This window comes from Nothoprocta perdicaria, unplaced genomic scaffold (genome assembly GCF_003342845.1).
Source record: "Nothoprocta perdicaria isolate Ctin4 unplaced genomic scaffold, notPer1 scaffold_14, whole genome shotgun sequence".
NCBI lineage: Eukaryota > Metazoa > Chordata > Aves > Tinamiformes > Tinamidae > Nothoprocta > Nothoprocta perdicaria.
The window spans coordinates 4,069,899-4,093,296 of record NW_020454538.1 but is presented as its reverse complement, the minus strand read 5'-3'; the positions used below and the strand labels follow the sequence as shown (position 1 = coordinate 4,093,296).

The following is a 23,398-nucleotide window of genomic DNA, read 5'->3' as shown; positions in this document are numbered from 1 at the left end:
CACGTGGGACGTTCTCCGCTTTCTCTGCCCCCCTCCAACCCTGCCCTCGCGAGGTTTGGGGGGGGAAATCTCGCGCGATCTGGCAGTTCACGGCGGGCAGGATCGGGAGCTTGTGCGGGGTCTGGGGGGCGGTGGGCGCCATTTTGTTCTGCTCGTGGCCCGGGTGGTGGCCGCGAGCTGATGAGCGAGTGCTGACCCGGTCCTTCCCCACACGCTGCCCAGCATGGGCAAGGCAGGTAAGTGGAAGCGAAAGGCCTCGGTCCCCGGTGGATCCAAGGGTGCTGCAAAGTCCACCGTGGATGTGATCAAGAGCAACCCCTTTGAGGTGAAGGTCAACAAGCAGAAGTTTAACATCTTGGGGAGGAAAACCAAGAATGACGTGGGCTTGCCTGGTGTCTCGCGCTCCAAGGCCATCAAGAAGGTAAGAAGCCTCCCAGAAATGGAGGCTGTAAATGCACGTTTGGCGGTGGAAAGGTGAGGAGCCAACTCAGATGGGATTAGAGGTTTCCTCTGTCGTGTGTGGGAGAAACTGCTATGGACTTCATTGCACAGATGATTGTGGGGAGCCTGCAGCAGTGTCTCCAATGCCATCCACAAGGCTTGTTTGTGTAAATCTCAGTGAGAAAGATTCTGTTATCAAGTTACCCAGAGCACACAGCATGTGCCTTGCTGGAAAGTAAAGGTAGGACTAGAGGCAGAGGGTTATAAGACTTAATCATCACAGTTAGCTCTACCTGTTGCAGGCTGGTATTTCTGTTTTTTTGATGATGATGTAACATTGCTGCAGTAGTCAAAGCCTGAAAGTTTAGGCCTTATTGCCATGGGAGTTGTGCAGATACAAGGAAGCTGTCATTGTTTTGGAAAACTTGAACATTGCTTCTGATGTGCTGGCTGAATATTGGTTTGTATGTTGGGAGGCAATATGTCTCCTCCTTTTTCTTGTAAGAATATTCATGCAAATTATGAGGAGTAACATTTTTACCCTCCACTCATTAATTTCTGTGCTGATATTAGAGTCAGAGCTCTCTACATTTTTGTGCTCTCTGGCCACTGATATTCTGTTTATATGAGATGAATGGTTAGAATATGTGCACCTTGTCTTTTCTTATCCTTTTAAGTCAACACTTGTTAAACAGAGAAAAGCAAATAAATGTGCTCTTGCAGGGTTACTTATGGTTAATGAGGGCGATACAGTTCTCATCTGAAGCCACAAATTTCAACAGATTTTCTCAGGAATAGGTCTGAACTACTTAGTTTTATCAACATTTATGACATCATTTTTCTTGTAATTCTGACATAAACTTAAGTTTTTGCAGTGTTGAACTACAGATACATGATTATACTAGAAATGGTTAGGCGATAGCAAGTAAAACCTTTTTTTTTTCTGTTAAATTCTCAGCCTTCTTTTGTTACTTTATCTGTCCAAAGTTCAGATTTTTTTTTTTATTCACCTGTTTCTCTTTGTTTCTTGAGAATGTGAATCTGCTCTGCAAAAGCCTCTCTCTCTTAGCTTAATCACCTTGCAGCTATCCTGGGTTATGAGTTTCTGTGAAAGCAACTTTGTACTGTTGTTTCAATATTTGTTTCTTTTTTTTCCTTAATTGTGCACATTGTTGCCACTGCAATAGACTGCAGAATAGACTTGTCAGAATGTCAGCTTCACAAGCAAGCTGACCCAAACCTGCATTGTATCAAGGAAAATGTTGTCCCATGCAGTGCCTCTGGGATTCCAGCAGCCAGCCTCATCCTTCAATGAAGCACTGGATTTTGGTTTCTGAGCTGCACCTGTAAATGATACAAAAAAGAACCAAAACAACAAACAGTAAAAACTTCAGATACTGTGAAAACAGAAAAGGTGGAATCTCAGGGTGTTTTCCCTGAGATTCTCATTGACACATGCAATCTATCATGAAACAGAATTTATAGCATTTACTGAAAAGAGCAGGGCATTTTAAAAGAAATAATTAGCAAAAAGAAAAGGATCTTTTATTGTTTTGCATGTATTATGATAAGTCATGTATTAAAATTGCATAAGTAAAATGATCAATGAGAGATTAGTAATTGGCGAACAATTGTTCTTACCTATCCAAAGTGTTAAGATATCTTAAAGTTCTTGCATGAGAGCTTAAATTGCATGACCATTTGCATACTGTGTGCAAGAAATAAGTAGAAGATAGAATTGCAACAGTGGTGGATGGAATCTGACTTTTGGTGTTTGTTTAGATAGCATCTACAAGTTATTCTTCTATTTTTAAAGTTTTATCTCACTTTTTTTTTTCCTCTTCTAGCGCACCCAAACATTACTGAAAGAATATAAAGAAAAGGAAAAGTCAAATGTATTTAAAGATAAACGTTTTGGTGAATATAACACCAAACTAAGTCCAGAGGAAAAGATGATAAAACGATTCACTTTGGAAAGACAGGTAGAGTATATGAATGAAAAGTTAATGCAACCATAACCAGTACAGTTTGTGATTGCACTGCACCTATTGAAGAACAAATACGTAATTTACTTGTTAGGGGAATTTCATAGCATGCAGTCATTCTGTAACGTGAAATAATATGAAATTTATTTGCAGGATGATTCTTTCTGCCTCAGTTTATTAAGTCACTGGGGTTAAGTGGAGATGTAGTTATAAGTGGAGGTTATAGTTTGCTCAGTCAGACTAGAAGTATTACTGGCAGAAAGTATAATAACTAAGAATTGATGCTACTGGTATGCAAACACGTGGGAAGCTTCCTCAGGTTTTCTCAGTTATGTTATAGAGGAGTAACAGAGGTGAATGAAAGGGTTGGTCTGGTAATGCTGTGAAAATGACAGAGAACAGAAATAAGAATCTCCTCAACTAGTGCTAAAAACCTTCCTTTTTTAACTTGTGGCCTGGGAACTAAAAATCTTCTATTATTTAATTGGTTAATTTTCCTATTCTTTTTAGCAAAATTTTGGAAAGAATAATATCTATAACCTTAATGAAGATGAAGAATTGACTCATTATGGCCAGTCTCTGGCAGAAATTGAGAAACTAAATGATATTGTTGATAGCGATAGTGATACAGAGGAAAGAGGAACATTGTCAGGTAAGACTCACAGCTAATATCCCACTGTTCTGTGTTTTTTTTTCATGGTTGCTTTTATTATTGGTTTGTTTATACCCGTTTTTCTGTACTGTGTTTCACTGAAAAGGGGTGTTTAATCTATTTTTGATTTCCTCTTAGCTATACACAGAAAAGCTCTCTGAATTTCATATAATGTTAATTTGATTTAAATTAACTGGAATTAAAATCAACTTTTTATTTAAAATCAACTTTAATACTTGTTATTTATTTAAAATCATCAATTTTAATTAACTGGAATTACCTCCCTGGCAGCTTTTTAAAAAGGTTTTTTTTTTTTCTTCCAGCTTTGGGATAGAAAGGATCGATTAAATGTTTTAGTTGCTCCCATTTTAAAGTAAGAAGGAGGTATTTCCCAACAGCATCATCACTAAGGTGCGAATTTGAAAAGAATTCCCAATCTCTGTTTTTTATTTGTAGCTGAGTTAACTGAAGCTCACTTTGGAGGGGGTGGAGGCCTCCTTTGTAAAAAAGTGTCAAGTGGGCAGGAAGCTGAAGAGGAGGAAAAACCTAAGTCTAGGAAGGAACTCATAGAAGAGTTGATCGCCAAATCTAAGCAAGAAAAGGTAAGTTTGGGGCACTAAACTGTAAATGAGCACGATTGCAAAGACAGAAATTGTGTTAGCTTCTTAGAATAAAATAGTGACATAGAGAGTGACAGAGATGGCTCCGTAGATAAAGAGCCCAAGATCCTTGAATAAAGTCCTTTTGACCTTGTTGATATTAGGAAATGCACAGAGAGTCTACCATTATTTTGTATCCGCCATGTCTTCTGTTGTCTTTAAAACTTGTTTTGCATATGCATCTCTTATGTCCTTTCATGTAACTCTGTACTGCTTCTTCCATAAAGAATGTGTAAACCTGTAAAATGTTAAATAACTAGATTTATTCATTTGTTAAAGAATACCTTTGGTTGTTGTGATATAAATTCCATTTCTTGTTCAATTGAGCATAACTGCTGCATATGTGTTTTGCTTTCTTAGCAAGAGAGACAAACTCAGAGAGAAAGTGCATTAGAACTCACAGAAAAGCTTGACAATGACTGGAAGGAAATCCAAACCCTTATGGTCCGCAAAACCCCGAAATCGGAGAAAAAGGACAAGGAAGAAAAACCAAAGGTAAGATTTTGGCTACATTACTTTCTTGTTTTAAAACATAGTTTTCACTGTCTCATTGCCTGAAGCATGAGGCTAAGTTCATCACTTTGTAAAATAAAATATTGCATCCCATTCACCCTGAAGCAATGCTGCAGGTTGAATGAAGAGAGAGCAGACTGTATTTTATCACAGGTTCTTTTGATATATGGACTTTGGTTTTGAGATACTCAGCAAACCATGTAGTATTTCAGTGTACTGGTGTTGTGATATCTTAGTCAGGAATATATTTTATTTTGCTGAAAGAGAAGATTAGATTCCCCCAATTCATGTAGATCTCAATTTGAAAATTCTCGGAGAAGAGAATTGCATTCTCAGGATGAACTTGCAATGCTCATTAAAAACTATATTATGTTGAACGTTCTCTCAGTTTTCTCTTGAAACGGTCTTCACTGTATTTCTTAGCAGTTCTAATTCTTCAGCTATACCTGGAAGAGGGGTGACTGCAATGCAAAATAATAATCTAAGATAATAATCAATTTAATAAATATTTCTTCAGCCTGATGAGTATGATATGATTGTTCGAGAACTTGGATTTGAGATGAAAGCAAAACCTTCAGATAGGATGAAGACAGAAGAAGAACTGGCAAAAGAGGAGCAGGCACGACTCCAGAAGCTGGAGGTACCATTGTATAGTTCGTTTTATAGCCTGTCTTTTGGGAGTGATTGCTTACATTCACTGCTTGACCTCAGACTGAAAGTGGCTATGTTAAACTGCAGTTCTTCAGAGGGTGAATTCAGGAAATCTTTTGTTTGTGTTTCATTTGTAATGTGATATAAATGAAAAAAAGTCACAGGCTGGTAATGCTTATGAAATTAGTTGCTGTTTCTTTTCTGTTGTTGGTTTTTTTTTTTTTTGATTAAAATATAGTATAACATGGATATGCCTTTAAATGTTTTAAATTATTCAGAGTTAAGATATGCTTCAAATGCAGTGTAGGAGGGTACCCTCTTGCAAAACTTATGCAGGCAAGTCCTTCCATGTTTTTTTATGATGATGCAAGAATCTTTCAGCGGTGTGTGCATACAGATTTGTTTTGTAGAAAATTTTATTTGGGAATAGGTTTTATTCTGGAAAAATTTCATGTTCTTTCTAGTATGTGGGGAGTGCTCAGATTTAGCACTTAATTAGATTAGCTTATCAGATGCCACTCCTCATCCAAAATAAAGTATCATCAACTTTTGCCTGCAGTTTAAGTCAGTGTTTATTTTTTTCCACCTACTGGTTCAATAATTCTTGTTAACTTCTTTTTTTCTTTGATTTACAGTATTTGTAGCACTTTTGCTTTTAGTATAGTTACCTAATACATCCAAATTGCTCACACCATGTTTCAAAACACAGGCAGATCGTCTGCGTCGAATGCATGGAATAGATGAGAAGGAGGAGGCTAAAAAGAAACCCAAGCATATATCAGCTGATGATCTGGCTGATGGCTTTATCCTAGATAAAGATGACAGACGGATGCTGTCTTACAAGGTAAGGTTAAAAATTTCAGAACTTTCAGAGTTCTGAAATGAAGATGGGGTCCAGGACAAATGAGTGACCTTTGGAGACCTCTCATATAACTTCTTGCTTAAAGAGGGCTCAGCGGATCACTCAGCGCTGTACCCAGCCTGAATCGCCTGCATAGGCTTGAATACCTCCACAATCAGAGGCAGCACTTGGTTGTGGAGTCTATTGGCTCCACAACCTGGACAGCCTGTTCTGGCTGTCCTGGAGAGCCTGTTCTACTGACTACTCTTTCCTTGAAATATGCGGTCTGAATCTTGCTTGTTCCAACGTATGCTTTTTGGCTCTTGTTTTTCCATCATCCACCTCTGCAAAGGTGCTCGCTCCGTCTTCTCTTAGCTGCCCCTGCCTGTCTTCACAGGGCTGCCCCTCCAGCTCTTGGCTCTTTTGGTGACCCTCAGCTGAACTTGCTTATTGATGTCTCTCTTGTATTGAGAAGCCCCAAACTGTATGGCCTAAGAACTGGATAGTTCTGTGTGGTCTAAGAAGCACTAAAAAAAGGGGGATTAGATGTTTTCCTTGATCTTCTCACTGTTTCTGTTAATATAGCCTGGTACGCCTTCAGTCTGCTGGCTAAAACTCTCTTTAGCCCTTCTGGTCATTTTTTTTTTTTCTTTTTTTCCCCTCCTGTGCTATATTTGCTGCAGTTTCCACCAGACTTCAGCTTGAGGATGTGTGAGGTTTCTGAGAGAACTTTTCCCCTGTGGAGTGCCTTTGGTTAACGTGACACAGTAATACAAACTTAAGGTTAATGCAATGAGTCAGCCTGCCTGTGATATGTATCAATATGGGTTCTGTCATGCTCCTGCCTGTAGGCAGCAATGGTAATTGCTGCTGTCCTCAGAGGGCCGAATGCAAAAGAGGCGTAAAGCTTCAGCTGCAGTAGAGGATCAGGGCTCTTATGAGTTTGTCCTCTGATAAGATGAAATGTTAAAAACCCTCTGATATTTTTCCAACTTTATGTTAAAAAAAAAAAAAAGCAATTATTTCTCAAAAGTGTTGCTATAAGACATTATTGTTGAATTATGTGATTGTACTTGTTTTATGCTGTATAAATGGAGTAAAAAAAAAAATTAACACTACCACTGCTGCAAAGTCAGCAGAGCATATGACAAAGTGTGCTCACCAGTAATACCAATTCTGGTGTTAGTTTAGCAATCTTGTTACTGATACATGAAATACACTATCTAATTTTCTAGATCTTATGTAAATATGTGCTTAATACATTAAGCATAGGAACAATTATTCATCTAATATTGCTATTTCTCCATGTGTAAAATGATGTTAAAAAAAGTGTGTTTTATCAAGAATGTTTCTCCAAATGAATGATTGAATATTCTGAATATCACCTGCTAGTATTCTCTACTTTCCTCCTGATCCTCTTAGTCTTCATATGGTACCTCCTACTCTTCCAGCTTCTTGCAGCCTTGTAGAAAGAGCCCACTATCTTTATATCTGTATATGTGTTCTCTCTGCAAAGTCTCTTGGCTGGTGCTGCTGCCATTTCCTGCTTGTTAGCAGGGCTTGGATCCTGTTCATGTGCCTTTAACAATAGGCACGTGACATGGCCTTTAACCATCATGCCTTTACATAATGGTTCTGGTAAGATGCTATAACTTTCTTACTGCTGTTTTAACTGTTTTGTTACTGATAGGATGGAAAAATTAATATGGAAAATGAAGAAGAGAAGGAAGAGGAAGAAGATGGAAATGAAGAAAGTAATGAGAATGAAGAAGATGAGGAAGAAGATAATGAGCATGAAAGTGAGGAAGAATCTGCTGCTGAAGATGAGGAAGGTGTTGATGAAGATAATCATTCTGATCTTGAATCTGACCTTGAAAGTGAAGAGGAAGGCACAGGGAATAAAGAACAGAATCAAGAGAGTAATGAAGATCAATCACAGAATATGGAGGAACAAGAACTAAAAATAGAAGCTGCCAGTTCAGAGCTTCCGTATACATTTGCAGGTAAGCAAAGGGTTGATCCAGAGTTCCCTGTTGTCTTCAAGGGATTTGTAATCAATCTGTGCCTCTCAGCTGTAGAATCTTAAGTATTCCTGCTCATCCATGAAGTTTACTGTTTCTTTGCATCCTCTGCTGTTCCTAGAGTAGCTAGTAACCACTGACCATAGTGATCATCTCTGGTAATGCTCCGAGCTTCCTCTGTTTTACCACAGAGCTGTTGCTGCTTCTAACCACCCTGAGATGAAAATGAAAAATGACTGTAGGTCTCTGCTTTCTGAAGGCCACTAGCATGTCCAATCCAGGGTGCTAGTGCTTTACATGAGGGAAGTCAGAGTAATATTCTATTTTAATATTCTAATATTCTAAAAGATTACTTTTGCTGCTGCTCAGATTGACATTTTTGTTGGAGAAGATGCTTAGAGGCAGAATTCTGAGGTCTCATCCACGAAACGTAATATCTCAGTGTTTTAAATAAAGAAACATGCAAAGGATAAGTCTTTTCGGGTCTGTATCTATGAGGAAAGGGATGCATGTTTCAAGAAATTCACGAAGTGTTTATTGATATTAACCACATAACGCACTTTATACTAGAGTCCTAGTCTAGGTTTCTTTAACAAAATATGCAGTTCCAAGATCAAACTACTTTCCCGTGAATTTGCTTGAGGGCTTGAGGTTTTTCTTTGAAAGAAAATAATGTACATTGCACAAGTCGCTTTTAAGTTGCATTGAGATTTTGTTGTGATCAGAAGGCAAAGTCACTAAAGTAACTCTCAAGAAATGGAACAAGTTAGGATATTATATAATCTGTTGATTAGTGCATAAGACTATATGTGAGACTTTATTTTTGCAAAATTATTTTCCACTAGTTGTGAGATTCTTAAGTCATTTATACAGAAGGTAGTGAAGAGTGAATTAAAAATAGACTTGTAAGTGTGAATTAAACAGTTAAACTTCAATCACAGGCTTATCATAACGAAATTAATTTGGAAGTTTAGTTTTGCCTCTTATGTGTGTGTCAACGCTGTTATGCTCTGCACAGACAAAAAATATAGGATGAATCTTAGCTTTCAAAAAACATTTACCTTGTATATAAATATATAGGTCTGAAACTTTTTTTTTTTTTGAATATGTGCTTATGTAATGCAGCATTTTATTAGTGCTTAGAAGATGATTATGTGAAGGCCACAAGGTATCCTCCTCTCTTTTTCCTGAAAGACAGCACTTTCAAACTGGAAATTTGTTAGATGTCTCTTAAATTAAATGTATTAAGTTTTACATATGTTTGGGACAATCTTTGTTTTTAATTTGTAGTTCCCGAGTCCTATGAGAAATTTAAATCTTTATTGACTGGAAGAACAATAGAACAGCAGCTTATTATACTGGAGAGGATTCAGAAATGCAATCATCCAAGCCTTGCAGTGGGAAACAAAGCGAAGTTGGAAGTATGCTTTTTTGTTGTTTGTTTTTTGTTTTTCTCTTAAGGTTTAAAATTAACTTTGAATTCCTGAATAAGTTTTAGCAAGTCTTCAGGAAGCAGTATGAAATATACATGTTTCCATGTTATTGAAGAACAATAGACTCAACATACCACTGTTCATTTACGAACTTCTCTATCATTGTTTTTCCGTGCTGCTTAAAAGCACAGGAAAAAAAAAGAGGTTAATCATTTATGCTTTTCATAGAAACTGTTTGGCTTCCTTTTGGAATATATTGGAGAGTTGGCAACACTGGATTTACCAGAACTCAAAACGATCGACAGACTGGTTCTGTAAGTAATAAAACGTCCTGACTGTGTGACTCCTTTATGCTCTAAAGAGAAAAGCCTGTTATTTGTCCTCAATCGTTTCTGAGGAGATTGTAAACAACTGGTGTTTCTCCAGCTTTGTGGTGTTTTAACATTGTTTCATATATTGCTTGAGCTGCGATTTGCACCAGAACTTTTTTGGAACTTCAGAATATAAATTTTGATCTGCAAGATAGTTTCCTTGGGTAATGGATAAATAATATCATTGTGCATACAAACATCCATCTGTGAAGGTGTTTAGATTGCTGATGGAGGCTTTAAGCTGTGCAGTGACAGGTATGCAGTTGTCTCTGCAACCTTATTTTTTTTTTCCTTGTGTGTTTCTTTTCTATGAATTCACTTAGGGAATTAGATGAAATAAGATTTAAAAGCTGTTACAAATAGCTCATAGAAATCTTCCACATAAAGTCTTTGAAGGGAACTTTCAATCTGGCATTTCTGTCTTCAAATGAGCAGTTACAGGGATGACAGAGGCACTTTGTGCTCAAGAGGAGCACAACAAAGTTTTGAGAGGCTAAGGACATGTGTTGTAACAAGAGAACTTTCAAGGAAAAATTCTTCACAGTGGAGTGGTCAGCGGCTGTAACAGGTTGCCCTGAATCTCTGTCTTTGAAGGTGTTCACAGCTTCACAAAGCAAACTGAGCAACCTGATGTAGCTTTAACATGTAGTCATGCTTTGAGCAGTTGGTTCCACCAAATGATACCCAAAGGTCTTTTCCAAGCTAGATTAGTCTGTGATGCCTATCTTGATTTTGCAAGTTAGACAACTTGCAGTGAATTATGTATTTTTTTCAGCCTATTTTTTATTTCATGGGAATAGAAAATAGTTTTAAAAAATCTGTTCCTGCAATTTTAGCTTTCGTTGCTGTGTTGCCTTCATCAAAAGGGGCACTGACCTGCTCCTGCATTGTAAGATATGTTGGAACTTTATAAAAATGTGTGAATGCCTTTTGATTTTTTTGCGGAGCTGGATTTTATTAATATAATTGTAAAGCATTTTAGCTGAAAATAATTGAAAAATATGTCTTAGCTCTTGACTGCATCTCCTCTCCTAGACAAAAAATATAGGGCAAGAACTGGTCTGATTTTGGGGACTTTTTTTTCTCAATAATTTCACTAACTGCGTTCCTTTTTCACATGTTGTTTAACATCATTTAGGAGTAACTTGAATAGTGATTTACCTAGTATGGGTCAGAATGCCCTAATAGAGTAAAATGAAGAGTTCGGAGATTCAGAAACAAAATTTTAAATGATATCAGATTACTTGATAGTGTATTTTAAATGTTTTTGTTTGTTTTAAGGTTTTAGAAACCACCAAATAGAAGATCCTTTCACAAGACAGAGTGGAAAAAACTTTTTTTTATACTCATATGTCTCAGGTTAAACAAAAATATTACATTAATATTTTATTAGGTGTATTTTATATACTAGGTGACTATTCCTAAAAAAAAAAAAAAAAAAGTGAGTTATTGTAATATAGGTGGAACACCAGATAACTTCTTACAGGTGCTTAAATATCATTTTTTATTAACATTAATGGTGTAACTTGATCATGACTCTACATTTCTTGTTAATAGGCCATTGTACAATCTCTGCCAGATGTTTCCTGAGTCAGCTAGCGACAGTATGAAGTTTGTCCTTCGAGACGCTGCACATGACACGGAAGAACTGATTGAAGTCAAAGGCCGTGCAACATTTCCAGGTTTAGACATGGTAATAAATACATACTGTTAAGGAAATCTCGTCCTCTTTACACTAGTACAGAAATGGCAGAATGACAATAAACTTACATTTGCATTTCAAAGAATAATGGAAAGGATATAATGAATTGTTAGTGTATCTGACTTCTGTAGTTTCCTTACACTTTAAATTGCCTGTCTGGAGAGCATTCTTCAGAATAGAACTGTGCTACTGCAATATTAATACAGAGAAAAAGAGCTTAAAATTACCACCTCACCCTACATAGTCTGTTGTTACTTTTCTGACAAGTTTAAAATCGGTGGTTCTAAGAAAAAATGGTGCTGTCGGTTAAGTACCGATTTCTTTAACTGCATTAACTGCAAACATTTAAATAGTAGAAATGCAGTATGTCAGAAGGCAACAAAAATATAATTAGGCTATTTTGGGTGTAAGAATACCACAGAATTTTACTATGGATGTGGCATTAATGTATCGCAATGAAAGGCCTTATTTTGCATTGTGTTACTAATATTTCAAAAATTATTTGGCTGTACTAAATCTGGAGAGACTTCAGATGTCTAGATTAATGGCTATTGGGGAATTCAAGATGGGGACATGTAGAAAATGAGTATTTGTTTGTTGCAGTAAAATATTTCAAAGACAATCTATTAGTGGTTGATACAAAGGAAGCTACTTACTCTTTATCTTACAGCTTAACGAAATAGTGCTACCTAGCGGAATAACTGGAGTGTTGAAGGAAAATAGATAGTTATTTGCTTGCAAAATTTGCATCTTACAGCTTAGAAAATATTTCTGTTGAGTTCTTTTGAAAAGTGCTTTTTCAGGATGTTTAGGATTTTGCAGGAAATGCAGGGGCTTTTTTCATCCCTGCAAGATTTTTGAAGTTTGTGTCAGATTGTTATACAGCACATGGAGTTTTGTTTTGCCTTCATGTTTGGTCATTGATCAGCCTCTTTGAATTCAAGTGATGCAGACAAATGATAGACGTTATATCCTCTAAAGCTACTTAAGCAGTCATCTTAATAAATAGCTTTTATGTCATCCAGTGACATAATGGATGACAGTTACTCATCCATTATAGTCACATATTTATAAAATCTGTCAAGAACCAGGGAATAGTATCTTAGTATATTTTGCTTTCTTACTATGTTTTATTCAGCTTATTTATTTGAAGATTACGTCTCTACTATTTCCAACTTCCGACTTCCGGCATCCAGTGGTAACACCTGCTTTTATATACATGAGCCAGTTGCTTACAAAGGTATGTCTTGAAGCTGTATCTCATCATAAAACTTCCCTTCTTTGTTCCTTCCCAGGACTCCATTCTTGTGTATTTTAATATGTGTATTGGAAATGTACTGAAAGGGTAGGTTTCTGTTTGGGGTAGTCGTAATTAGTTACTGGGAGGAAAAGTGAAGGCAAACTCCTTTCAGAATACAGCAAAATCATATGCGATCAACTTCTAAGAAGTCATACAAGTTCTTTTTTTTTTTTTAATACTAGAAGTAACATAGGACTAATGAAACAGACTGAAGAAAGTATAAAATCATTCATTAGTAATTCTCTATATAGCACTTCTATTTAAGAAAGATGTTAAAAGATAGGCATTTTTTTTTCTTGAAAATTTATCTGGTGCAATGCATTGCTCTACAGTAAAAATTCATACTTATTATTCTAAATGTCCCGTTTATGTGTTTGGAAAGTCCCGAGTTGATTATTTTGTTATTGTCAGAGATCCAAGTTGCTTTGAGTTCAGCATTTCTTTGGTTCATTTCTGAAAGTAGATGTGGGGCACTGCAGGGGAAAAACACTGAAATTTAAGAGCAGGCTAGATGGAGCAAGCAAGCGGAAAAAACTTTTTGTGTGTGTGAACTAGTGCCTTGTGGTGGGTACACAACCTCTGCAGACTTTGTGTTCAATTTTGCATATTCTCTTTAGTGAGGCTGCTATATTTTTCACATAAACCCTGAGGGCATCATTTGTATTTTAAATGTGTACAGCTTATTAAGGATTTCTGGGTTTTGGGAGGTGCTACAGTTCTTTGTGATAAATAGACATTTACTTATTGATTTATTCCATTCCTTTCATTCCTTTTTTTTTTTTTTTTTTTTTTTAAAGTGTCGCATCACAACATTACAAGATGTTGTTAAAGGATTATTTATATGCTGTTTGTTCCTGGAATATGTATCTCTCTCTAGAAGATTTGTACCAGAACTCATCAATTTTCTTCTTGGAATATTTCATATATCTCTACCCAAAAAGCAAGCCCAGGGTGAGTTTCTTTCAAGTGAAAGAGTAATAAAGATTTCTCTTTGGGATCTTTTTTGCTTCAGTAAAATTAAGCTTTCACCTTGAATATTCTGTTTTGAACAGAAAGCTGGACCGTCTGCTAAACTGGCCATCTCCAACTGTGATTCTTGAACATCTTTTTATGAACTAGATTCTCTAATGGCTTTGGCAGGAAAGAAAGAACTTACGCAATAAAGAGGAATGGAATAATGTTGCAGTGCAGGAATTTTTTGCAGTTTTGTTCCAAGTAGACCTAAAGAAATTCACAGTTCCTAAGGGATTTCTCATGATTACCGTGTTTCTCTATAGTGAGGCAGCCGCTGATGCTGCGAATCACTTTCCTTCTCACCCAGTAACCTTATCACTGAGTCCAGAGGAGTTTCTGTAGGATGAAGATAAAAACTTAGCCATGAAGGTGATTTTTTTCCTTTTTATTTGCTTGCCTGGATTTGTTGCAGTTCAGAAGAGCAAGAATTAGAGGGTTCCTTTTTAATCCCTGAACTCCTAAGTATCGCCTTTTTCAACAACCATAGCAGTGCCGTTTCATTGTTCTTGTCTTGTACAGCTCTACCCTTCCTCCAGCTTTTCATAGTTGAGCAGCTTCCAGTGGGATGTGAGACATGGTTGCACAGCTGGACTGTATCAGAGCTAAGCCTTTGATTTTCTAAACACTGATGGCTGACCCCAAGGAGGAGCTGGGCAAAGGTTACAGAGTGGGTGGGTTAAGCAGCGCTTAGAAGTATTTTCTCCTTTGTGTACTCTTTTAAGAATATGCAATCTACAAAGAGTTTGGCTTGGTTAAAATACAGGCTTTTGTAAAACTAGGTAAGAAACTATTTTCAAGTATTAAATGGTAGCAAAAATGGTAACCACTTTTAAACTTATTTTGAACTTTTGTTGATCGTTTTGCATTAACTAAATTTGGGTGGTGCTAGCTTCACAGTGAGAAGCTTGATAAAAGATAGGTTAGAGGCATGGCATTAGTCAAAAAATTCTACCTGAGAATTTTTTAGTCAATATTGATATTTTGAATTGTGTCTCAAAATATGCAGCGATTTTTTTTTGAAATGTTCACGGTGAAAGTGTTGCTGAGAAATGTGGTGGTTTGGCTGTCAACAGAATATTTTAAAATGAGCTCACGTCTAATTCTGCAGTATTTTGATACACTCTCGCATCAAGAAAAAAATCTTGGGTTCAGTTTTGACAATCAGTGGCATCAGCTAGTAGAGTTCCATTGTTTTAATTTTAAGAACTTGATCCATTAATTCTGACAGCAAGAAATGGTGTGGAATAGAACCTCATAAAAGACTAAACTGCAGCTTCTGATCAACTTCAGTCTTTAGAAGAATTGTTCCCTTAAAAAAGAGAAAAGATGGAGGTGCAGGGAGTGGGAAAGGATTGTCATTGTTGATTTGGAAACAAGCTCTGCCAATCTCTCTGAAGTAAAGCAGTTTAAACTTACGTAACTTGATTTCTGATCTTGCGTATGTCTTCATATGTCATAGTCTCTTGCAACACTGCATCCTAAAACTGAAACCTTATGCATCTTTGTTGGAACATCCTGTTTTCTGGCCTATTTGCACGGAGCCATGTATAAATTCTAGATTATGTAACAAAAAGAGGAGTCCAGCCCACAATTTATAAATTATTTTCTCCCTTAACCGTGAACTATCCTCTGATGCTTCTCTCCTGCTGTTCTGCAAATCCTTTTTCTAAGACCTCTCTGCTTGTTTAGCCCAGGGATTGTCACGTGTTTTCTCTATGCCCTGCCCTGGACTGTATTTTATGTTTCTTGCTTGTCTTGCTTTAAAACTACTTAGCTGGAGCAGGAGAGAATTTGCCAAGTGTCCCTGAGGGCCTCTGCTAAGGACTGCAGGAAAGGCTCAGTCATGCTCAGCAGCTGTGGGCTTCCCCTGCTCCAGACTGCTTTGCTTTTTACCCCCTTGCTTTGCCTCCTAAATACGTTCTCTTTTTCTATCCTTTCTTCTTCATATCCAGGACTCCATTTTCACTAGCAGTTTAACTAAGCATCCTGCTTGCTCCAGGACGGACATGTACCTGCTTTAGGAGCTCCTACTGACTCACCTTCAGCTCCTTTCTCCCTTCTCTCCACACATACTGTTGACTGTACCCATTGTCCAGCGTTTTCCATTATTTTAGAAAAGCCTAATTCTGATAAAGTGTTTTTCAAGAGCAGTACAATTAAAAAGATAAATATATTTTGTTTGCCCCTTTTTTTTTTTTGGTGGTGCTTTGTTTGTTTGTTTGTATTCTTTAGAAATAATGTTGAGAATTGACCTGTTTACAAATACTGTTCCTGTCTTTCAGGCTATACTGTAGTGCATCCCTTTACACCAGTGGGGAAAAATTTAGAATTGCTTTTGGTCAGCGATAAGAAGGATCTGGAAAGCTGGCAAAAGAAAAATCTGCCATTGAGTATTGTGACAAGATTGAAGGAAATGAGCAAAACGGAACTGAATCATATCAGGTATGTAAAGAATATGAAGAGAAGAAATCCCAGGTTATCTTTTGGGTAATTTCAGTGACAATGTTTTTGACAGACATGATAAAAATTGGGAGTAAAAATAAAAACAGTGGTTTGTTCTGATTTACTTTCATGACATTACGCTAGCATATAAAATTAAGAATCTGCTGTCAGAACTTCATGCCAAGCACTTGCTGGAGAGCTCCAGTCCTCTGGAATACTATGGACTGATCTGTGGACTGATGAGGATGATGCAGAGCCAGAGGAAGTACTCAGTATTATGCACAGCCAAACTCTTCAGTAGCAAATACTACATTAACAAATGCTGTGTTAGAAGAGTGTGACTGAGGTGATCAAACGTTTAAAGCTGGAAATACCAGAATTAAGCCTGGCTCTTCAACATTATTTCTCACCTTGTGTGTGTACTGTGGTATGGTTTAGTTCAGGGATGAGTAAGCTTTTTATTGTTAAGTTTAAAAGAAAAGAGATTACTACTCCTGTTTGGAAGACATGTGATACCTTTAGAAACAGCAGAGAAACTTCTTACTCTCCTGAAGTGGCAAAGAGAGTAGTAGCATAAGTTCTATGCTTGGGTTTGAAGCACAGCTTTGTTCCAAATGCATTTCTTGGTATTTGCTTATAGAAGAGTGTGTGTGTGCGGTTTTTTTTTGTTGTTTATTTTGTTTTTGTTTTTTTTTTGTAAATCTGAATTAAGAAGTATAATCAGCTTCATGAGTGATTGCGAGGGGCAATCTTAGTTATAGACACTGCTACGACTGCCAAATTAATTATTTTGAGTAATTTTAATAAAGATCTATTATACTTTTGCAAACAGAGTTATGAAATGCTTTTGTACATTTACAGGTTATCATGTCTAGCCCTGTGCTTTGATCTTACTAAGAAAAGTGCAGCTCTATATGAATCTCTACCATCATTTCATGAAATAATGGATCCTGTCAGAATACTTCTCAAACACCACTTACCAGTGAGTGAATATCCTGAACAAATGCAGGTATGTTTTCCTCAAAATAATTGGTATAAATATTTTATTAAAAGAAATTTTGTTTACATCTGTGCTTAAGAAAACAAAAAGCAAATTTAACCCATTTACCTTTTGTGCTCCTCAGAAATTACTGTGATGTTGCTAGGGAGAAACCAAAGAAGAGAGGAAAATGTTTAGAAAAAAAAATATTTTCCATGTGTGTCTTATCCTGCCCCTCTAATTGAAGAGAACAGAGGCTAACTGGTAAATCTGACATGCCAAAAGTGACTTAATTTACATCAACATCAATCTGGGCATCCAGTTGCTCCTGTACTTTCTTAATGAGGCTTTTGGGATTTTTTGCCATCAAATACATGTACCAAATTGATGCAGTAGTATTTATAACTGTCTTAATAAAACCAATATAAATATACCTTGTCAACTTCATTGCTTAAAACAGGTCAGTTTATTTTTTCAGAGTTGAGATTCAAATCAGCTTTTTCGTCTCTTTTTTCCTAAGGCAGAATTGTCTTCTCCTCAAGAGGCATCATGAAATAGCCCTAGAGAGTAAGATTTTGTAGCATAGATTATACAAAGTGGCCTATTTTTAAGAAATTGACAAAACAGTCATCCTTAGAATGACTTTCTGTACAGCAGTCTCAGAGTTAAACTGGCTGTAGCATTAATTCACCCTCTGTTAGGTAAAGTTATCTGCAGACCTTTCTTCACATTCTATACTCAGATACCATCTTGATAAACTTCTGAAAGCATTTTAAAATTATCCAGTCTGGACGGCTTACAGAGCAGCAATGTCATAATGGATAATAGAGACTTTACGAAGCAGAACAACTTTATTTATTTATTTACTTAGGAGGATACTTCAGCCAGGGGATAACATTACTGGTGATTTAATTTGCAGTAGTTTGTGAATTATGATATATTTGATAAACTCTTAAAGTGTAATGGTTTTTTGGCGATTTGATTTGCTTTTTCTAGGAGTGGTATAACAGTGCTCTGAGAGAGCTAGAGAATAAAGTAAAGCACTATACTCCACTGGTGTGTGAGAAGAAGAAACCAGTGCCTTTGAAGCAGTACACACCTAAAATTGTGAAAGTGTAAGTAAAGCAATGCCTGGTGCAGAAGTGCATTTAAATATTAAGATTGTCAGTAAGCTAAAACTGTTTGGAAAGTAGGATGTACGGGAGAGGCCATTATTTACTTTAATAGAAATGTATTCTGATACTGGTAATGGCTTATGACCATTCTGCCTTGTTCTCTGCTCATGATTCATTTAGACATGTTGCAATATAAATCATCTTACTGATTCTGAATAATATTAAGAGGCTACAGTGTATGCAGTTATCACAGAATCACAGAATGGTTGAGGTTGGAAGGGACCTCTAGAGATCATCTAGTCCAACTCCCCTGCTCCAGCAGGGACACCCAGAGCACAGGGCACAGGGCGGCATCCAGATGGTTTTGCAAGATCTCCAGAGAAGGAGACTCCACAACCTCCCTGGGCAGCCTGTGCCAGGGCTCTGTCACCTTCACAGTGAAGAAGTTCCTCCTCATGTGCAGATGGAATTGCCTGTGTTTCAACTTGTACCCATTGCTCCTTTTCCTCTCACTGGCCACCACTGAGGAGAGCTTGGCCCCTTCCTCCCTAAATTCTCCCTCAGGTACTTAAAGGTATTCATCAGATCTCCTCTCTGTGTTCTCTTCTCCAGACTAAACAGACTCAGCTCACTTAGTCTTCCCTCATAAGATAGATGCTCCAGCCCCTGCTCCAGATCCCTGTCTTTGTTGCTCTCCACTGGACCCTCTCCAGCAGCTCCACATCCCTCTTGTCCTGGGGAGCCCAGAAGTGCACCCAGTACTCCAGATCCGGCCTCACCAGAGCTGAGGAGAGGGTCAGGATCCCCTTTCTCAATCTGCTAGGACATCCTTCTCATGCAGCCAGGATCCCATTGGCCTTCTTGGCCACGAGGGCACTTTCCTACCTGATGGTTAACATGTTGTCAACCAGGACTCCCAGATCCCTCTTCACGGAGGGGAGCTGCTTTCCTGTAGATCAACCCCTAACGTGTACTGGTGCCTGGAGTTATTCCTCCCAAGGGGAATTGATGAAATGGCAAATCAGACCTTTTCTATAAAAGTCCTCTGCTGAGAAAACCTGCAGAAACTTAAAATACTGTAATCCTTCAGACATATCTTCAACTAGCATTGGCAATTTCACATTTTACTCTTCTGCTCTAAATTTCTTAGTCTGTTCCAAAAAACATGTAGGCTATATTTGGGGTTTTGCAGTTTAACCGTTTTCTGGAGAATGTTATCTGCTTGTCATCCACATGATAATGAAATGTGGTTAGAAGTTCTGGTTTTCCAGTATGTGCCCTGCAGTGGCCCCTTATTTTGCAAGCTGACCACATAGTATGTAGGAAGTAAAATACTGAGTTAGTATTCACGCAAAAACTATTGAGCATGAAAAGTTGTGTTTGTTAAAGTGTTTAAATGTTAAAGTGTTTTGTGCTCACAAATACTTTCTCATTTCAGTTTAGAGTTTGGAAGAAAGCTGGGAGGCAGCAAGAAAGAGCAAGAAAGAAAGCGGTTGATTCACAAGCATAAGCGGGAGTTTAAAGGAGCGATTCGGGAGATTCGGAAAGACAACCAGTTTCTGGCTAGACTCCAACTTGAAGAAATCATGGAGAGGTGATGTAGTCTTCTCTGCACCAGTTTGGGAGTTATTCTATTGTTCATTTCCTTGCACCATGTAAAGATTAATAATGATGATCAGTCATACTAAGCTTTAAAAATATGTATTTTGACAATTTGAGGAAAACAAATAACTTCACAAGAGGACCTTTTAAGTGCTTTCAACTTTGCAGTTTCGTTTCTGTAGTCCAAGAATATCCCGAACATTTATACTTGAAGTGTATGTGAGGGAAATTTAAGAACTTAAATTTCAGAATTATTTTCCCCAATACAGTGTTTTTGAAGTGCTTAAATGTGTTGATTTTTGTTTGTTTGTTTTACAGAGATGCAGCCAGAAAGAGAAAAGTGAAAGAGCTTCTTGGTAGCCTTGCTACACAGGAAGGTGAATGGAAGGCAATGAAAAGGAAAAAAAGGAAAAATTAAAAATTAACTGGGACTGTCTGCAAAAGGAAACCTTGGTTTTGTTGCCATATAAAATATCCTGATCCATCTGGCTTTTTAAATAGACTTACCTACATCTTTCTGGATGTATATTTTGAGGAAATAACATCAGATCTGTCTAACAAAGGTAACTTGTTTGTTAGAAAAATTCTTGCTTTCATATGAAAAATAAAAATAACATTTTTGTATGTGGTATATTTCATTTATTTTAGTAAGAGAGAACATTTGTATGTATAATCAGAATTCTCAGGAATACGTGACCAGACCTTAGACCATCTTGAAGTACACGAAAGAGACTGTGCAGCATTTAGTATGTTTTGAGTAACTGCAAGCAGCTCTCTTAATCACAGTCTGCTTGCACAGTAGGCAGTAACATTTTAATTAGTTTGTAGCATTGTGGCAGTCTGACACATAGTAAGTGGACTAAGGGAACTGTTTTATCAAAGCTGTGTATTCGTTCATCTCTTCAGTAATTGTTGAATTGAGCTGAGGTCTGAGATTCTTAGCAACGTACAACCTTGGCAGTAACAATTTAACTATTGGTCTCTGTTTTAGGCTGACCAGGAATGTTTCCTTTGTGCTGTTTTTTCCCCTCAGAAGAGATTTATAATAGAAGCATGAATAAAACTAGGAGGACATGATGTTAAAGAATTAGTGTTTACATTTAAACTTCAATGACTATTTTTTTTTTGGTAAGATAAAACATTTTAAAGGCTTACCTCTATATGTTTCTTTAAAAATAAATCCTTATTTGGAGAAAATATGCTTTTTTTGAGTCTCAGTGTTACTGAGTAACACTGTAACGCTTGCAAGTAATACATGGGCATCATCAGCCCTTTTTTGCTTTTAAAAACAATATTAAATACTAGGATACATTAGAAGTACTTGTGGGAGAGATACTTTGGTCACATGAAAATTAGCAAGATTTTTGTGTTTTTAAATCCATTCAGATTTCTGAAAACAAAACATGTTTCCACTTAACCTCTCCAAAGCCGGTGAACTATCTTCAGAGCCTTCAAAGAGATTTCAGATTAGTGTACCTGCTGTTTTATTTCCATTTAGCACAGCATAGGATTTCTTTTTCCGCCACAGGAAAAAAAAAAAAATTTTGATCTTTAAAAACAAAATCTTTCATAAAGTTCAAGTCAAACGGTTATAACTGAAGCAATGAGGAAAGAAATAACTTCCCATTTTGTGATATAAATCAGTATTTTCAATCTAGAAGATTAGTTTATTTCTCCTTTGTACCATTAATTTGTCAGAAGATACTATTTTTTACTCATCTGTCTCTACTTTTCCAACAGCAAGTAGCTTCAGAAGGTTAACCCAACAGGGTATTAGAATCACAGAAAGGTTAACAGCTGCACTTTAATCTTGGGATAGTGATTTTTGATACCACTTGCAGCTGCTGTTTAGTTACTTTTTGTTTTCATTTCTTTTTTTTTTTTTTCAGTAACTTAGTGATGAGAAGGAAAACTATATTTTTTTAATGTAACCTGAACACTGAATGGGTGTAAAATATTGACTAAGACAAAGACCTGATTTTTGAAAGACTAATACCTCTGTGTCATTAGATCTCTGTTTATTAATGTTTGGGTCCATATGAAATACTGTTGCTCTTTTGACACAGAGCAGGAAAGAAAAATCCAGAGAGGGGCATTACCTAAGAAAAAAAAACAGTGATGTAAGAAAAAAATAACATTAATAAATGCAAACCTGAACCCAAATTTAAATTTTAAGAATCAGAAAATAATTATCAGAAGATGGGGAACTGGATTTCCACTGGAACAGGGTAGGCAGTGACTTACCTAGTTCTAAGAAGAGATTGTGTTTACATGCAGGATTCTATGATGTGGCTGACTGCAGTAACACAACAGGACTTGATGACCTACAGAATTTTTAGGATGGCAGGTTTAATAACAGGAACACCTGCCTTTCTCTGAAATGCTAAAAGGTTTAATTGATCTGGTGCTTAGTCACTTATATACAGTGATTCAGGACCAGAGGTGGGCATCTGCATGGGTTGTTACAGATGCTAGACGTTTATTCACACGTCTTGCTGTGGAGCACCTTACAAGAGATTCTTTTCTCCAAGTCAGCATCCCCAAGGCAGTTGCATACCCATTCAGTTCTTGAAAAGGTTTTGCCAGGAGTATTTTATGCAATTTGAATATGTGTTCTGAGTTAGGCCCAATAACTAAGAGAGCTCCTAGCATGGTAGGTCTTTGCTTTTGTGAAATTTCATAGTTGGTTAACTTGCTTCCACTGCAGCCTTGCCTGTAGTTTTTTTCGTCTGTTCACTTCTAAGAATCTTCTCTTTAACTTGACACCTATTCAACTTCAGATTTTCCTCTACAAGCATAATTTGATTTTCTTCATCTCAGTTGTAGTTAAGCTTCAAGTGAAAGTTCCAAATCTCAGGGGCTCTTCAGGTTTCTTTCCCTGCAAGACAGGAATTTTAAGGAGGGACAGATCTGTTGATGCAGAAGCAGCCCAGAAGTCACTTGATGGCTAGATAGATCTCGGGTCCTTTTGCAGGATCTATGGTCACAGACAGGCTCTCCCAAAGAGCAGTTTGTGCTATGGCCAGAGTTGCCCTTCTGCAAGTACCTCTTTCTGTTTGCCACGTGCCAGGACATTTGGGTTATCAAAACCACGGCTAACAGCTGCTGGTAACATGTTGCAACCACCAGCAGCAGTGTCTTTACTTGTGGCACAAGCGAGCTCTCATTGAGAAATTCTCTGCCGTGAACCCAAGGAGGAATGGCTGCAGTTTGAGGAAAAAGAGAGTTAAGGGCTAAATTATTAATCCCCTAGGGCAAGGACTGCTTGTTAATCCATGTCCTCCTCCAAGCCAGCCCCTGTGACACTCCTCAGCTCCCAGTCACCTGGTAAGGCACCTTCTCCACTTCCGTGGCAAAAACAGCACACAAGAAGCCAGAATGGCTTTTTTTCCCCTCAGGAAGCTGCACTCGGGGCGTGCAAGAGCCCAAACAGGGAGGGACAACCGAGGCTGGCGCTGACTCGGCTGCCGCCAAGCCCGGGGTGAAACGGAGCCGCCGGGTCTCGAACTCGGGTCCCTCCGCGCCGAGCGGCGGCTCCACGAGGGGCCGCGACACTCGCCCTAAGGGGGCCCGCGGCCGTTGGGCGCGCGGCGCCTCCCCTCAGGTGCGGCCGTCGCCGCCCCGGCACCGCTCGGCGCGGAGGGCGAGGGCGGGAGCGGCTCTTTCCCTGCCGGAAG

At 37.7% G+C, this 23,398-nt stretch overlaps 2 protein-coding genes across 2 annotated transcripts in view; both read left to right on the top strand.

Moving 5' to 3' along the window:
• Positions 1-217: 217 nt before the first annotated feature.
• On the top strand, positions 218-20,347 carry NOP14 (NOP14 nucleolar protein). Its single transcript, XM_026034096.1, has 18 exons — positions 218-421; positions 2,289-2,423; positions 2,937-3,078; positions 3,535-3,680; positions 4,098-4,232; positions 4,768-4,890; positions 5,611-5,745; positions 7,433-7,745; positions 9,054-9,184; positions 9,425-9,510; positions 11,125-11,260; positions 12,408-12,509; positions 13,367-13,520; positions 15,866-16,025; positions 16,887-17,034; positions 18,001-18,119; positions 19,558-19,713; positions 20,040-20,347. The coding sequence occupies exons 1-18, from the start codon at positions 224-226 to the stop codon at positions 20,137-20,139; spliced, it is 2,619 nt and encodes an 872-aa protein (XP_025889881.1). The 5' UTR covers positions 218-223; the 3' UTR covers positions 20,140-20,347.
• MFSD10 (major facilitator superfamily domain containing 10) overlaps positions 20,230-23,398 on the top strand; it is a 22,074-nt gene continuing 18,905 nt past the window's right edge. The window contains exon 1 of the mRNA XM_026034095.1: positions 20,230-20,284. The gene's annotated coding sequence lies outside the window, so the exon portion shown is untranslated. The remainder of the gene's footprint in view (positions 20,285-23,398) is intronic.

Coding starts and splice junctions, on each gene's coding strand:
- NOP14 (XM_026034096.1), top strand. CDS start 224: ATGGGCAAGGCAGGTAAGTGGAAGCGAAAGGCCTCGGTCCCCGGTGGA. Junction 7,746..9,053: donor GCTTCCGTATACATTTGCAG/GTAAGCAAAGGG, acceptor TTTAATTTGTAG/TTCCCGAGTCCTATGAGAAA. Junction 13,521..15,865: donor ACCCAAAAAGCAAGCCCAGG/GTGAGTTTCTTT, acceptor CCTGTCTTTCAG/GCTATACTGTAGTGCATCCC.